This window comes from Lytechinus pictus, chromosome 6 (assembly GCF_037042905.1).
Source record: "Lytechinus pictus isolate F3 Inbred chromosome 6, Lp3.0, whole genome shotgun sequence".
NCBI lineage: Eukaryota > Metazoa > Echinodermata > Echinoidea > Temnopleuroida > Toxopneustidae > Lytechinus > Lytechinus pictus.
In genome coordinates, this window is record NC_087250.1 from 14,764,851 (window position 1) to 14,781,398 (window position 16,548).

Consider the following 16,548-nt stretch of genomic DNA (forward strand, 5'->3'; position numbering starts at 1 on the left):
AATCTTGTACCATCACACTCATGCCTATTTGCTATTTGTCTAATATACAAAATACAAAAAAAAACAATGTAAAGAAAATTATGCTTACAGTTCTATATATATTTTTAATATCATTAAGAATCACATCAAAATTTTATCATTTTATCCACCACTCTGTTACATGATGTAATATTCACAGGGTACTCTTGTTAGCAGCCTGGGACGCATTTCATGAAACAAACATTCACTGATTTTCACTGACGTTTAATATAAGCTACTGAAATCCTTGCATCTGATTGGCTCAGGGCAAATTAGTCAGTGAAAATCAATGACAAGATGCCTTGTGAAACAGTCCCATGGAGTTCATTCCATGACTTGCAGTTTTGTGAAAATGGGTCGCCTAAATCAAGGATTAATCATCAGATTAAACAAAAAAATCTAAATCTTAACCTATTGGTGAAACCAGGTCTGTAAGAATGACCATGGTGTGGTTTACACTGAAATCCTCTTCACCACTTCTCGTGAAAACTGCTCCATAAGGACAGCCAGAGGGTGAATTACACAGAGAATATGTGTTATCAAAATTGAAGGGGAAAAAAAGGAGGGTTGCTAGACATTTAATAATAACTCTGTGCTGCATCAGTTCACAGGAAGCCTACTATGGAAGCAGTAAGTGTATTTCACATTCCTGTATTTCCAATCGGTTTGTAACGTTCGGAAAAGACACTTGCAAGATTCCTGCATAAATAAATGATGAGGCTCTGAGTTCGGGCAGGCTGCCTTAAACATGATAACTAATGTATGCGCCATACATACATGCATTTTGTAGGGCCTATAGGCCTATACATATATTTTTGTGATTTTCCTCCAAGACAGAATTTGCAGGGGTATATTTTTAAAGGAATTTACGGTATTTGCATTCACTTTGTCGAGAAGTATCAGGAGGTGAAAATATTTTGGTGTTCAGTACATTGCAAACTTCACAACAAAAAAAACAACCACAAAATATTCATCATATACAGTATTTCTTTCGATACTCCTGGGGCCCCGTTGCAGAAAACAATTAGACACCACGGCCCAGATATATGGAACAACATACCCAATCATATTAAACTCACTGCATCTGTCTTTTCTTTTAAAGCTTCATTAAAAAAAATACCTTTTATCCAGATATTCATAAATCCCTCACATGCACTTGCACCCACTAGCACTCACTAGCACACACTTCATTTTTAAATTTCTACTTTTTTCCCCGTTATTTGATGATTCGTGACATTAATTTTTTTTTTCTAACAGACAATTAATTTCTTAGGTTTCCATGTAGCCGTTCCCTTTTTTGGCTGCTATGCTTCAAGCATATATTTGCTTATATAGTTTGCCTCTGCATTTCACTTATTATATATGTTTTTTATATATTGTATTTATGTCTTTCTCCAGTCACTACATATAAGATTGTCACTTGGTTATGTACTTTATGCTATATTATGATTATGTCTCAAGCATTGTAAATTTGTTTTGTATATATTCCAATAAATGCAGAAAATCCTGCAAAAAAAAAAAGAAAAAAAAGAAAAAGATGCGATCAAACACAAGTCCAAAAATCAAACGCAATTTGACTTTAAGCCAATGAAATGCATGTTTTAGGGACTTGCGCTCGATTTTAAGTTTGATTTCAACTTTAAACGTGACTCTTCCTACAATGGACCCCTGGAAAAATATCTTATACAGAATGAACTAAGGACGGTTTCAACAAGACATCTCTATCAATCAGCTCTATTGGATAGTAAACAGGTCCATGGCAATCATCAAAATGGAGAATTCCACACAGCTTTCTCTACATTCCTTCTTGTGAAAACCTCTCCATAAGTTTAAGCATAGGGTCATTTACACATCAAGCAATCCCTGTTCAGCACTCTGTTCTTGTGAAAACCAGTTCATAGGTACAACCAGGGGTGGTTTACACAGGCCATGGATCTGTTCTGTTCTTCCTCATGATAAACTGGATCCTCCGTCCCATCTCTTGGTTATAGATTTTCTTCATGTTCTCGTACTCCTTCCTTCGACGCTCCTGGAAGGGCTTCTCAAAGTAGCGCTTTCTTCTCACGCTTTCTATCAAACCATCTCTGTTTAGGGAGCTGCGGATAAGAATAATTTAAAACAAGGAGATAAAGTAATGCTACTTCTACTATTACCACCACTACTACTACTACTACTGCTGCTGCTACTTCTACTACTATTACTAAGTACTACTACTGCTGCTGCTACTGCTACTACTGCTGTACTACTGCTTCTACTACTTCTACTACTACTACTACTACTACTACTACTACTACCACTACTACCACTACTACTACTACTACTACTACTACTACTACTACTAATACACTACTACTACTACTACTACTACTACTTCTACTACTCCTACTACTACTACTACTACTACTACCACTACTACTACTACTACTACTACTACTACTACTACCACTACTACCACCTCTACTACTACTACTACTTCTACTACTACTACTACTACCACTACTACTACTACTACTACATTTCTTGTATAGTGCTTATCACTCATATTTGAGAGTCTATATGTGCTTAAAGATAGAGATTTAAAAAAAAATCACATTTCTTTAAGGAAAGTTGGCTTCTATGTATACAACACAAATATAATTATTTTGATAATTTTCTGTGTTAGGGAAAATAAATCATGGAATTTGGGAACAAGGCAGATTTCACCTAATTTCAAGGAAAACACAATTTTTCAGGCTCCAAAAAATTCAATTATGCAAAAGGAAGGGAAAATCGTGAAAAATCAAGCAAATAATGATGTGGATGATATGATGCTTGTGGTGATGCCGTGATGGTGATAATGATGATGGAAATAGTATGAAAAATAATGATAATGATGATAAAATAATGGTGGTGGTGATGATGGTGATTATGATGATGAAGAAGATGATAGTGGTGATGACAGTGATGATGATGCCAATGATGATTATTACAATAAAAGCAAGTCTTCAAATTATTTTCTGCCTTGAATAAGTCTTTGGAGATTCATCCACTTCACATCTCTTGTGGGCAATCTTTCATGAATCCAATAATGATTTTTACAGACTAATTCATTATTAGCCAATCAAATGCAAGGATTTCAATAGCTTATAACAGTTGGTAGTGATAACATCATTGGCTACATGTATTTGTTTCATGAAATGCTCCCCCCATTTACATTACGAGTGTTAAACAAAAGAGAGCAGAGGAAATGATTTAAGACAAGGTCTTAGCCAGGGCTCGACACTAGCGCCGGTCCGACGGTCCCAGACCGGTAAAAATCACTGTCGGGCCAGTAGATTTTCAGAAATAGCAAGATTTACTGGTCTGACATGACCAGTAAAAAATATCATTGTCGGGCCAGTAATTTTTCCAAAAATAGCAAGATTTATGGGTCCGACATAAACAGTATAAATAAAAACTATTGTTGGGCCAGTAACTTTTTCAGAAATGGTCAAATTCGCTAGTCCAACATAAACATGAAAAATATTCCATGACTCAAATTGCGAACCATTTTCCTCCCGTTAAATTCTGGCATTCACACACAGAACACACACAGAATGAATCGCATGCAATTTTTAATAGGGTAACATACAGTGTACACATGGCTAGCCAGCCACACAGCCCACATGGTAAATTTCCTACTGGCTGCACGAACGAAGCTTGGCTAACCTCTGGCAGAAATCTCTCACAGAACTGTCAAAATTCACATTTCACACTAATGAAAAGCTCTTATAATGTCCATATTTCCTAAAAATTTGCCAAAATTGGGGTAACTCTGTCATTTGTAAGCAGTAAAAGGAGAAATTTTCACTTCTGTTTTAGTTCAAAGAGATCGGGTTTCGAGTGATATCGTCTGAATACATGATAGCCCCACATATGCATTTGTGTGTGTGTTGATACACTTGGTTTCTTTCGTAGCTAGTACTAGTATATTTTAATTGAGCCAAAAAGAAACTGATAATTTATTTATGATGATAGTTTTAGCTTTCTTCTTTTGTTTTCTTTCAATCTTTCTTTCCTTCTTTCTTTTCAATCTTTCTTTGTTTCTTCCCTCTCTTCTTTTACTGTCTTTCTTTTTTAATTTTCCCTTTTTCTTTGTCTTTCGTTCTTTCATTCTTTCTGTCCTGTTAATATTTTTCTCTATTTCTAATGCTCTTTCTTTTTCTTTCTTTTTTGATTTCCTTCTTTCTTTAATTCTTGAGTCCATCCATCCTATATTTATCTCTTCTTTCTTTCTTCATTTCCTTCCTTCTTTTCCCCTTTCTTTCCTTCATTCTTTGTTACTTTCTTTCTTTCCTCATTCCATCCATCCTTTCTTGACCCTTTCTTGTTTTTATTCCTTCTTTCAGCCCTTTCTCTCTTTCATTCCTTCCTTTCTTCTTTGTCTTTTGTTCTTTCTTTTTCCCCTTTGTTCCATCTATCCTTTTACCTTTTCTTTCTTCCTTTTATTTACTGCTTGCTTCCTTTCCTTTCTTTCTTTGAAGTTTGGTCTTTCTTTTTTGTTCTTCCTTTCATTTATTCTTTTACATTTTTTTTTTTTTTTTATATTGCTTGCTTGCTTCCTTCCTTCTTTATTCCTTCCCAACATTCTTTTTTCCTTAGATCATTTTCCCTTTTCTTGATTTCTTCCTTCTTTCAATCCTTTCTTTCTGTTTTCCTTCTTTCCATCTCTCCTTTTATCCTTTCTTTCTTTTTTTATTCCTTCTTTCCTTCTTTCTTTCATTACTTTGTCTTTTGTTCTTTCTTTCTATATTGCTTGCTTCATTTCTTTCCTTCTTTCTTTCATTCTTTTTTTCTTTTGTTCTTTCTTTCCTTCCTTTCCTTCTTTGGTTTTTTTTCCTTCCTTCACATTTTTTCTTTACTTTTTTCTTCCTTCGTTTCTTTTATTCTTTCTTTTTTCCTTCTTTCCATCTCTCCTTTTACCCTTTCTTTCTTGTTTTATTGCTTCTTTCTTTTTCTTTTTTCATTACTTTCTGTCTTTTTTCTTTCTTTATTGCTTGCATCATTTCTTTCCTTCTTTTTTTTTTCTTTCTTTCTTTCTTTCTTTCTTTCTTTCTTTCTTTCTTTCTTTCTTTCTTTCTTTCTTTCCTTCCTTCCCTTTTTTCTTTAATTCTTTCTTTCTTATTTTTGTTCTTTCTTTCCTTCCTTTCCTTCTTTCTTTCTTTAGTTCTTTCTTTTTTTCCTTCCTTCACATCTATCCTTTCTTTACCTTTGCTTTTTTCTTCCTTCCTTCCTTTCTTTTATTCTTTCTTCCTTTCTTTCTTTTTGTCTTTCATTCATTCATTCCTTCATTTTTTTTTGGGGGGGGGGGGTAACAAGAAAGGACAGCAACATAAACTCACACCTTTTTTTAATGTTTTCTTTATTTTTTGGGACCAGTAGATTTTAGGTTCGGACCAGTAAAAAATTGAAAAACTGGGTATCTACTGGTCCGACATGAATAGGTTGGACCAGTAGAAAAAAAGGGTTAGTGTGGAGCCCTGTCTTAGCCAATCAGATGCAAGGATTTCAGTAGCATATACAGTTGTCAGTTAAAAATCACAGAGGTTTTGTTTCATGAAAGGCTCCCCTGGATTAACTTACTTGTTCAAGGTTCTATATGCTCCATCGACATCCCCTCCTTTCACAAAGACGGTCCTCCCAACGAATCTCAAATGACGACTCATCGCCTCAAAACCCTGTCAACAAGAATGAAATTGATCGTTTATTTCCAATTCGTCTAATGCCAATTCGTCCAATTTCCAACTCGTCTATTATCATTTGGTCTACCATCAGTTCGTCCACTCACTATATGGTCTACTTTCATTTAGTCTAATGCCATTCCGTCTAATAACCAGTGGATCCAATAGCCATTTAGTCCATATACCATGTGGTCTAATTAAACTTACCGTAAGTAACGGTCTATTAACCGCACCTTTTTCTCGGCGGGATAGAAGCAAAAGTCGGGGGTGCGGTTTATCCACGGTGATAGGTCTGAGCCAGACTTGGCCTGAAAAAAAAACACCAAGTCCATTTCCCCCTGAACGAAGGTTATTCACAGCGAAATTGGTTTTGGTTTATTTTATATCTATAGCTAACATGATATTTGATGTCTGTTATGATGACAAGGCCAGAAAGACTCAAGAAAATAATAATTAGCATCCCGTCATAACTAACCCCTTCCGAACATGTACCATAGACGTCTGCCAGTTCACAACACATCGAGTGGCCGGGCGTAGCCGCCTAGGGCAATGTTGCTTTAGAGGGATATGAGCCGCGGAAAATGGGAGGCGATTATTACGATCTTAACCAAATATTGTCCATAAAAGTTTGACTTCATGACACTCTACGTGATTATAAATAATTAGTAGTATATACTAATTATTTATAATCACGTATTAAATTTTAGTATTTGTGAAATAATGATTTTTATCTATAAATTGTTCTTCAAAACGGCATCGCTAGTCGGATGTACGTCATCACAAAGCGGTTCAAGGGTCAGGTCTATTGTCTCTGCTTTGTTGACAAACGGATCGAGGGATCTACGGGAGATCGGTCTGGTTAGAAACGTCTCATTTTTACCATATGTAGTGAAATAATTTTTATCCCTTTATACGCATTAGGCGCATGAAGGTTCATAGATAAATAAAATTCACCTACTACAAACCGATTTCACCCACTAACTATGGATTTCCTAGGGAAATCCATCCGGGTGTGTAGGTCTCGCTGCAGCTTCTATGGAACGAGTGTCAAGACTCCATGATGAAGAAGTATATGTCAAAATATAAAAAAAAACATCATCATGGAGTTCTCAAGACTAGACTGTACCCCTGTACAGTGTATACAGTGGCATCGTAACAGGCTGGATTTCAGCTTGATTTTGATAGTAAATTTAGCTTCGAAATCCAATGTAATTCGCTAAAAATAAGCTCAAATCTATCGATGAATCGGAGAATCTGATGGCTCATTTAGATTTACATTTCGCCACATTTTTTGCATTTTATGAATTTTTGGTTCAATTGTTGTGTGTTACCCTAATTAACGCGGGTGCATGCACATTCAACCCATATGCGTTTTAGAGGCTGTTCTCACTACGTTCCTAAAACTAGTTTAGTGGAAACTAGTTTAACGCGTAGTGAGAACGGTCAAAGCGGTCTCGGAAGCGATTTTCCAAACAAGTTTGGAAAACCACCTCGCAATGTAGTTTTCAAGATCGCTTTGCCTCGTTAAACTGGTTTAAGCGTGAGGACACAACCGTTCTTCGGGAAGCGATCTTCCCACATTTTGAGCTTGCTACTCCACACGACAGGTGTAGAATGCCTATGCTGCAGTTTCGAATTTCGCGCGAAACGTGTCACCCCACTGAGAGGGTTTCCATAGCAACAAGAGCGCTTTACGTGAAGTGATTTTGAAAACCACTTTCGTGTGATCAAGTGGGAACGCTAGCAAAGCGATCTTCCAAAGTGGTTTCCTGAATCGGTTTCCAGTAAACTAGTTTTAGAAAGCGTAATGAGAACGGCCTCTCTGTCACCTATGAGGTCAATACTGTTATGTATTGACCTCACTGGTACAAGTTCGGAGTGAAGTCATCCCATGGTGTGTGGTCAACGAGGTGACTGATACCACTTGTTCACTGCAACCATCCTGCATGTGGGGAATCTACAGGTAGGACTATGCCATGGTAGGCCCTAATGTTGTACAGAGCACACACTTTAAAAAATCATTAAAATATCACTTTTGTGACCAAAATTACTAATTTTCATACAGTTGCAATTTATTTTTCATTAGTAACTTGGGAATAATTTTTGTATTCACTAGAGCGCTCAAAAACTTTAAACAAATAATTTAATGAATCGAATTTACTTAAGACTAAGAGCCAAGTTGTATGACGAATAGGTGTAATGGAAACTGTCAGTGTAAAAAAATCAAGCATTTGTCCCCCAAAAAAGAGAAAATAAGCCAAACATTGCCACCCTTATTTTGCCACACATGGAGATATAACTGAGAACAAGGTTATATCATAATTCATATCCTTGTTCATTGAATGAGTGACTGATATTAAATTATGATTTATTATTAACCGACTGGTTGTAAAACGTCAACCACCACACGCCCTGATGGCAATGCATGACAATTGACATGTACATGTGACACAGATAAATCTCATGTAATAATCTGGAGAGCTTCCATTACACACAGATGAAAATCCTTGATAAGATACTACTTTTTCGTAAGTTTACTGTCTACTGAGCTGACACTGGCATGAAACCAGTCTAACGTTAATAACGTAAAATTACACGTGTGGGACTCCCCACTCTTTCACACAAAATTTTACCGGCAGCTTCCGAGTCGTCACACACGGGACAAGCAATTTTCGTCATTTCAAAGACACTTTATCTCTCTAAAAGGATGTTAGGCAGTTCTGCAGTTTGATTTAGTTCTTTTCATTCAAAGTCCACTCTCTGTATCTCACCTTTTAATGGAAGAAAAACCTTTTGGTGATCACCTCCACACTCCACAGCTCAGGTAAGTAAGCTCCGCCGGCCAGCTCTATCGAAAGTCTATCGATCGAGTTGCCTAGTCTAGTTCTAGACGATATTAAACGAATTTGTTTTCACCGATATATACGTTCTATTCCGTGCGTACGCCCAGCCGAGTGTGCGCGCAAAACCGAAAACCTGTACTCCGAGAAAAATATCGTCTAGAACAGTTGCTCAGCGGTGACGTCACTCCCTCAGATTTTTGAGGGAAAGTCGTTAAAAGTGGACACGCCTCCCGTTCAGCCGCTAGTCTTTGTTAACAGCAGGGAAGATTACTGGGTTGAGAAATATGGTGTGATCTACCGATAAAATGAATATTAATTACCTAAGAAAGGACTTTTTGTTGTAAATAATTTATAAAAGAAATCAAATTAAACACACAAAAACATCATAAATGAATCGGATCGTGTATGTTTCCCCTGATACCTACAATAAGGTTTTTGAGCGTAGACTATCGTATATAGATTACATATACAATACACACACACACATAATCAATCGGATCGCACAAAGCAGCACAACATTAGCCATAGACTTGTGTACTGTACCGTCTGCCGTGATGTTGTATCAGGGAGACTCCCAACTCCCTGGTTGTATTGTGTACTGTAGGCCTATACATAATTATACAGCGCGCGGTTTCCAAATTCAGTTTCTTGCGTGTTTACCAAATCAGACAAGTCTTGATCACTTATATCTTCGTTTTTTTCATATATGGTGTGATGGCGACGGGTAATTAACGTCATTCTATCAGAGATTCCATCCTGCATATGTCCAAACAGTTGGGAACAACGACTTTGAAGATCCAACAGAACAAAGCTCTCGAAAGTTTCCTCCGAGGCCACGATGTCTTCTTGAATATACCTACTGGGTATATATGGAAAGAGGGTAGCAACTTTATATCCTTCAAAAATGACACTCCCCTTGATTTGGGTTAATTATGTAATTTCTTCATGATGCCAGTTTAATTGAAGTCACATGGCCCCAAGTTTCCTAAATGGAGTCACTTAAAAAGCAAGAAATTCTATATTTCCACATGTAAAATGACAATGACAATTTTACACATTTCCTCATAAACTTGTTCCACAGAATTGCTTCTTTTGTTCGCATGACAGTAATATATAGCAGGAAAATAATGTCAAAGTCATTAAAGGTCAAGTCTACCCCAGAAAAAATGATTTGAATAAATAGAGACAAATCAAACATGAATAATGGTGAAAATTTCATCAAAACCGGATGTAAACTTAAGAGAGTTATGACATTTTAAAATTTGGCTTATTTTTCACAAAACAGTTCTATACTCAACTCGGTGATATGCAAATGAGAGAGACGATGATGTCACTCACTCACTATTTCTTTTGTTTTTGTTTGAATAATACAATATTTCAATTTTTACGAATTCGATAATATTAGTGCCCCTTTGCTCGAACCACAAAATGTTAGAATAATGGAATTACATGTGTTCAGGGAGGAATGAAACTTTTTTAACAGACAATGACGAGAAAATCAAAATATTTCATAAAATAAAATACAAAAGAAATAGTAAGTGAATGATGTCATCGGTCCCCTCATTTGCATGCTGACTAAGATGTGCATATAACTGTTTTGAAAAATTAAGCGAAACTTGAAATTGTTATAACTTTCTTATTTTACATCCAATTTTGATGAAATTTTCAGAGTTATGTTTGTTTGATTTTTCTTTATCTATTCAAATCAGTTTGTTGGGGTGGACTTGTCCTTTAACTGGCAAGTTTGATCTGAAATGTACTGTTCTTTCATAATATGGCTGACCAAACAATAATTGGAATTTGCAGTAGAACAAGAATATAATTGTCTCCCTTTTGCATTTATTGAAGTTGACTGAGTAAACTCTCTCTGGAACAAAAAAATCCTAAAGAACCATGACCAAAACAAAACTCACAAGTCGGTCATATTTGTACGTACAGTATCGCACTTTAAACAGTGGCGTACCTGGAATTTTCCACAGGGGGGGGGGCAAAACCGTCCGCCAAAAAAATTGACAAGCAAAAAAAAAGTCTTCAATCACAAATAAAGGACTTCGTACCTGGAAAAAAAATTGACAAGCAAAACAAAAAAAAGGTCTTCAAGCTCGTCAGGGGGCCAAGATAGTCCTTCGCCCCACCAATAGAAATAATTGGGGGGGGGCAAACATATCGTTTTGCCCCCCCCCCTCCTCCAATAATTCCGCATGTACAAAAATAAAATAAGATGGTAATGTTACACAGAAATCAGCAAGCGATATTGAGCTACACGACTCGTTCTTTGTTTAAAATCGTGCTCAAATTGTCCGCTTTTCAGATTGGAATACAAAAATTTTCAGCACGCGCTTCGCGCTCGCACCATTTCTGTAGCAAAACCCCATACTTTTCATGATTAAATAGGTGAATAGAATGTCCCGTTCTCAGTTCTAAACCTCAAAAGAAGTCCCGCTTTGATTTGCAATAATCTTTTGTTGGATATAATCTTGTTCTTTATTAAAAACGTCCATTAAACTGTCATTTTTTTTTCAGATCGAAATTTTGCGCTCGCATGTTTTGTCTTTTTTAGATACCCATCTTAATCATAGGTACCAAAATGCAGAGGATATCAAGCTTTCTGGTCAGAATATAAAGAAATTTCAGCTCGCCCTCGGCACTCGCATTATCTGTGTAGTGAGATATGTATTCTCCTCATGAGTTACTACAAACAGTCTTTAAAAGGCACCTTTTTCCTATTTTCAGGTCAGTTTACTAAAAAATTTCAGCTATATATATATATATATATATATATATATATATATATATATACGAGTGTGTGTGAGTTTGTTTGTTTTGTGTGATCGAGCGCCATTGGAAAGTTGATTTATGATTTTGCCCCCCCCCCCCCAATGTGAAAAAAAGGATCGACGCCCCTGTGTATATATAGTAAAAGTATTGGCCTCATCGCAATAAAAGGGTTGGGACACGAGATTTTGAAATCGCACATAACATGCATAATTTGTGTTACTTTTTGCTTGTTTCTTTCTTTAATAAGTTTTTCAATCTCTCTCTATATATGTCTAAGAAAGATTATATGTCTAAATTCATGTATATTTTATGTTGTAATGATATATGTTTAAGTGGATTTCAGGGAATGGTCGTACGCAGCAAGGGGGAAGGGGGGGGGGCAAATTCCCGATCAGTTGTTGTGAAAACACATTTTTTCCCTTAACATTTCATGAAAACTATGAAAAATGTGCAAATGTGAGATGTGTACCAAATACTTTTATTACACTTTATAAAAAAAATAATCGCCGCATGAGCAGCTCGGTCCGTTTACTCTATCGTTTTTATTTTTATTTTTCAAAAATATGTTCGAGTTTTGCCCCCCCCCCCCCCCCCCCGGAAATATTATCTGCGTGTGGTCATGCAAAATGGCATGACTGGAAATCCTACATTTTGAAAAGAGCATTTGACAGGGTCAGACTTTACCCCTTTTTCAACATTTTCTTTTATGGTGCAAAAATATGTGCGCCGCTCGGCGGTGCCCCCCCCCCCTTTTGCCAAAAGCTGGATCCGCCTATGCAAACTACATGTAAAAGTTACACTGCAAACGAATAGTTACTAGCAATTTAATTAACTGGCAAGGTACATGTAGATCTGAACATAACGCTCTTTCATAATGGCTGCAAAAAATATATTTCATAAATACTGTACTTCAAAGGTAATGAGAAAATGTGCCTTCAAGTTTATTTATAGATCCAGACCGGACCCGAAATGAAATTGATAAATTATATACCAATCGAAAGCTTATAAGCTACTAAATACAGCAAGGTATGCTATATTGATTTTCACCGCTTCCCAGCTGAGTAATTTGCTTAAGAATATTCCAATTATCGGCCTTCGAACCCCGCTTAGAAAATAGGCTTTATTGTGCTTTTCACCTGCCTCGAGACCGTGACGTCACGTTGTGTAAGAAGCGTTGTGATTCCATAGGTTTGTACACAGAAAAACAGGGTGATTTTTTTGCTTTCCAGATAACGCATTTCATTCTCTTCACTTCTATCACAGAGGGATATCACATATATTTTTACCCACAAGCTTGAAATTATGAAATCTACAGTTTTGAACTAGTTTTTGCCATATTTATTTCCTGCTTACTTGGCGCAAATTTCAATTCTATCTGCATTTAGATTATGTATAATAACTTTTCCTGACATAGCAATTTAGGCCCAATAAGAGCCAAACAAAGAAATCACAAAAAAGGTAGTGAATAGTTGTAGGTTTACAACAATTTGAACAGTGAATAATTTTGAGTGCCATTTTCATCTGAAAACGAAAAAAAAATGGATTCATAACATGGAAATGGAAGAAAATACCCAATGCTTTTGTACACAAACCTACAGAATCACAACCCTCCTGACACAACGTGACGTCATCATTTCCAGGCGACATGGGGGTGCTCAATCGAAGCGTACTTTGGAGGAGTAGTTTCTTTGATTTTTATTTAATATTTTTAACTATTGGAAGAATCATTACCTTTATTTTAATATATGATTGTTTTTACACCGGTCAGGGTCTTTATCGAAGAGGCTTCGTGTATACATCATTGGCAATATCATTTCCTGGCTACCTGTAGCTAGATAATAATGTAGCTGAACAACAAAAAATAATTGTACGCATTATCTATATGTCCATGTAAAGTAAATAAATAAACTAAAAGTTCCAAGGACAATTGCAAAGATTTTCTTCCAAAATCTGATGCACGCATCAAAATCCGCATTTGTGAGATTAATCTACTTTTAAAAATCAATAATGATTTTTATTCTGTTTTCCTTATCCCTTTCACAGCTCTGTACTAATCTGTACAAAGTACATGTACTTCTCAACCCTTTTTGTCATACTCTCTGCCCATGGGTGTCGATCGGTATTCTTGGTTGGGGGGGGGGGGTGATTGACACAAATGTTCTTGTGGATGGGGATCTTTCAACATTACCCCCACTAAAATCACAAGTTAGGACATTTGAGAGTGGTTGATATGCATGGTGTTCTTGGAAATTGCTTAATTGTTGCAGTGTACTTTACTTATATAATTTTTTTTTTAATTCAATTTGTGTTACAAGTAAGCTTATTATAAACCCATACGAAAGAAAAATGACAAAAAATGTCTGGACCATGTACAAAGTGATATGTTTATTGAGCATAATGTATACAACTTCTCTCTTAAATCTAACCCGACTGGCAATATTTTTTTTCTTCTTAATGCATGATGATAAAATGCACATTCGGACAAAAAATATAAGATTAGCACAAATTACAAACTGTGTGGCTTCTCGTGTGCCATCGGGCTTACCGTCATTCCTTAGACGATTTTAACCCTGGATTTTAACATGTTTTAAATACTTTACAAGTGCATGAAACAAAAACAAACATTAAAACAATCAAAACCAGTGGATTAGTCTTCGGACTTTGAAACAGAGGGTCGTGGGTTCGAATCCCAGCCATGGCGTAATTTCCTTCAGCAAGAAATTTATCCATACTGTGCTGCACTCAACCCAGGTGAGATGAATGGGTACCCGGTAGGAAGAAATTCCTTCAATGCTTTGAGCGCCTAGGTAGCCCAGCTAAAGCCGGGGTAATAATAATAGCAGGGCCCGCTGGGAGAACAGTTTTCGGAACTGAAGCGGCTTCCCTGGGTAAATATACCTGTATTATTATTATTATTATTATAAAACTCAACTGTCATGTCATGATATTTCTCCAACATTTTCTTGAACCATCAGTGTGTAATATCAGCTAATATACATTATGTGTTACAATGAAATTTACGTACCGCATGAGTGTGCTCATATAGAATGTAAAACTGCCATCCTTTTCCAAACTCAAAAGATATTTCTTTTTGCCAAAATAAGAAAAAAATAATCAAGTTTAGTTATTCAAGTCCATAACAATAACAAGAATAACATGAAAAAAAAACATCCGATGTTCATATCCTCATATCCGCTTTAGAGAGAATGAATGATTATTCTTTCTGAAACCATCAATTGATTTCACTTATTAAAACATTTGTAAAAATATGATCATATTATATTGAGCTCACTGAACCTCAATATTTTCATGAGAGGTATCTGATGGGGTCACATGATAAAATGTTTTAATATCAATTACATCCAACCGCATACAACAAAGGCACCATATATGAGCTACTGATCACCAAACGACTATATATTATGACTTTTTTAAAGTGAAATTTTTGCATTTGATGTGGGCTCACTCTTTCATGACTATAGGCACCTCATTTCCACATAGATAGATAATGAGGACATCGATGCTCTCCTGCAAAATATTATTGACCAAAAGTTATCGTTCAAGCATGGACCTACTAGGTCCATGGTTCAAGTCAAGGTATTTGGATATACAAGTAGGGGTGACTTTCGTTTTGTGCACATCTTGCTTTTGGTATATTTTCTTGTTCAAAGGTTTACTGAATGCCGAACTTAATATATAACTAACATGACATACATCGGTAAAGTGTGTATAACCAGGCAAATAAATGAAGTGATAAGCCTATACTCTATAGAAACGCAAAGGTATTTTTCTTTTTCTCTGAATTTTCTGGGAATGAATAAGAAAAAGGGTGAAATAGAACAACATCTATTTCAGGTAGTCTCAATAATGTCCGAAAATCTTTCGCCTCATGTCAGACCTCATTGCAAATAACTTTTTATGAGCGGCGATCCCTGGCGATTTACTTATTTTACATAACAAAAAGGAAGTGATATTCAAAAGGGTTGTAGATTAAATGGAACAAACATCATGCACTTGGATGTGGGAGGGGTAAATCTGAGAAAAGTTATTTGTACTTTTTCAAAATTTACCCCTCTGGGATTTACGTCCATGGGGTTTTCCCTGTTTATCTTGCCACCCTTTTACTCCCGTTTATTTTTCCACCCGTTTATTTTTCCACCCTTTTGAATTAATTGATTTATTAAAATGTATTTATTCACCACTACCTGGTGGGATAGAACACCCTATCAACAAAAGTTGTTTTTAGTTCGTCGGGGTCCTTTTATGTCATGTGTTAAAACTTACATAAACATTTAAATTTTTGTCATCTTGAACCTCCACCCATCTGTTTTAAAGTCCTGGAAAATAATGTTTTTATTTAATAACAATATACACACATTGCGACGGAAACAAACTGATTGATGGCATACTATAATCATCACTATAATTATCATGATCATACTTTTTCATTTTTCATCATCATTATTATAATTTTTCTACCCTAAATTATTGGGGGGGATGATAATACAGGCCATCCCCCACTTGAAATATTAGGGGGGGATATATCCCCCCATCCCCCCCCCCCCCCGTGATCGACACCCATGTCGATCTTTGACAGTGAAATATGTGAAGAAGACTTTGAAAATGATATATTTACAAGTGCCCACAGTAAAATGTACCGTGATGTGATCCATTCACAAGAATGAGAGTTTAATTACATGTATGAGTCTGAATTTTCAATACCCATACTAAGACAAAATGCCTTTATGTAATTACATGTGTAGATGAAGAAGAATATAAAATATATCATTCAAACATGTACATTAATTATTCCATCTGAGTAAAGTGGAAAAACTATAGTCTGTATTGTTTTGAAGTTTGAAATTTGGTACATTAGCACCTTCTTTCATATATCATGATGGTAACATCATACCCACAGATTTAACCAAGATATGCACATAGAGTGAAATAACTATTATGCATGTAACAGTAATTTCCCAACAATGAAATTTCTATTTGTAGCCTTAAAAGTAATGAACTATCTCAAACTGTCGTATGATACATGTACATGTATTTACATCACATAGATCACGGACGCTCACGTCCCTGCATAGATATACTACACCAATCCCACGTGCACAATGTATGCAAATAACGAGTGCAAAACGTAAACAACGGTTCGGCGCAGCGAGATTGACAAGTAACTCATGCATATTCATGAGCACTCGTCC

General features: G+C 36.0%; 1 protein-coding gene across 1 annotated transcript; it reads right to left on the reverse strand.

The window, feature by feature from the left end:
* Nucleotides 1-78: 78 nt before the first annotated feature.
* Nucleotides 79-8,575, reverse strand: LOC129262910 (small ribosomal subunit protein bS21m-like). The gene is made up of 3 exons (XM_064101017.1): nucleotides 8,489-8,575; nucleotides 5,620-5,714; nucleotides 79-2,114 (listed from the first exon to the last, which is right to left on the reverse strand). The coding sequence occupies exons 2-3, from the start codon at nucleotides 5,700-5,702 to the stop codon at nucleotides 1,937-1,939; spliced, it is 261 nt and encodes an 86-aa protein (XP_063957087.1). The 5' UTR covers nucleotides 5,703-5,714; nucleotides 8,489-8,575; the 3' UTR covers nucleotides 79-1,936.
* Nucleotides 8,576-16,548: the final 7,973 nt, after the last annotated feature.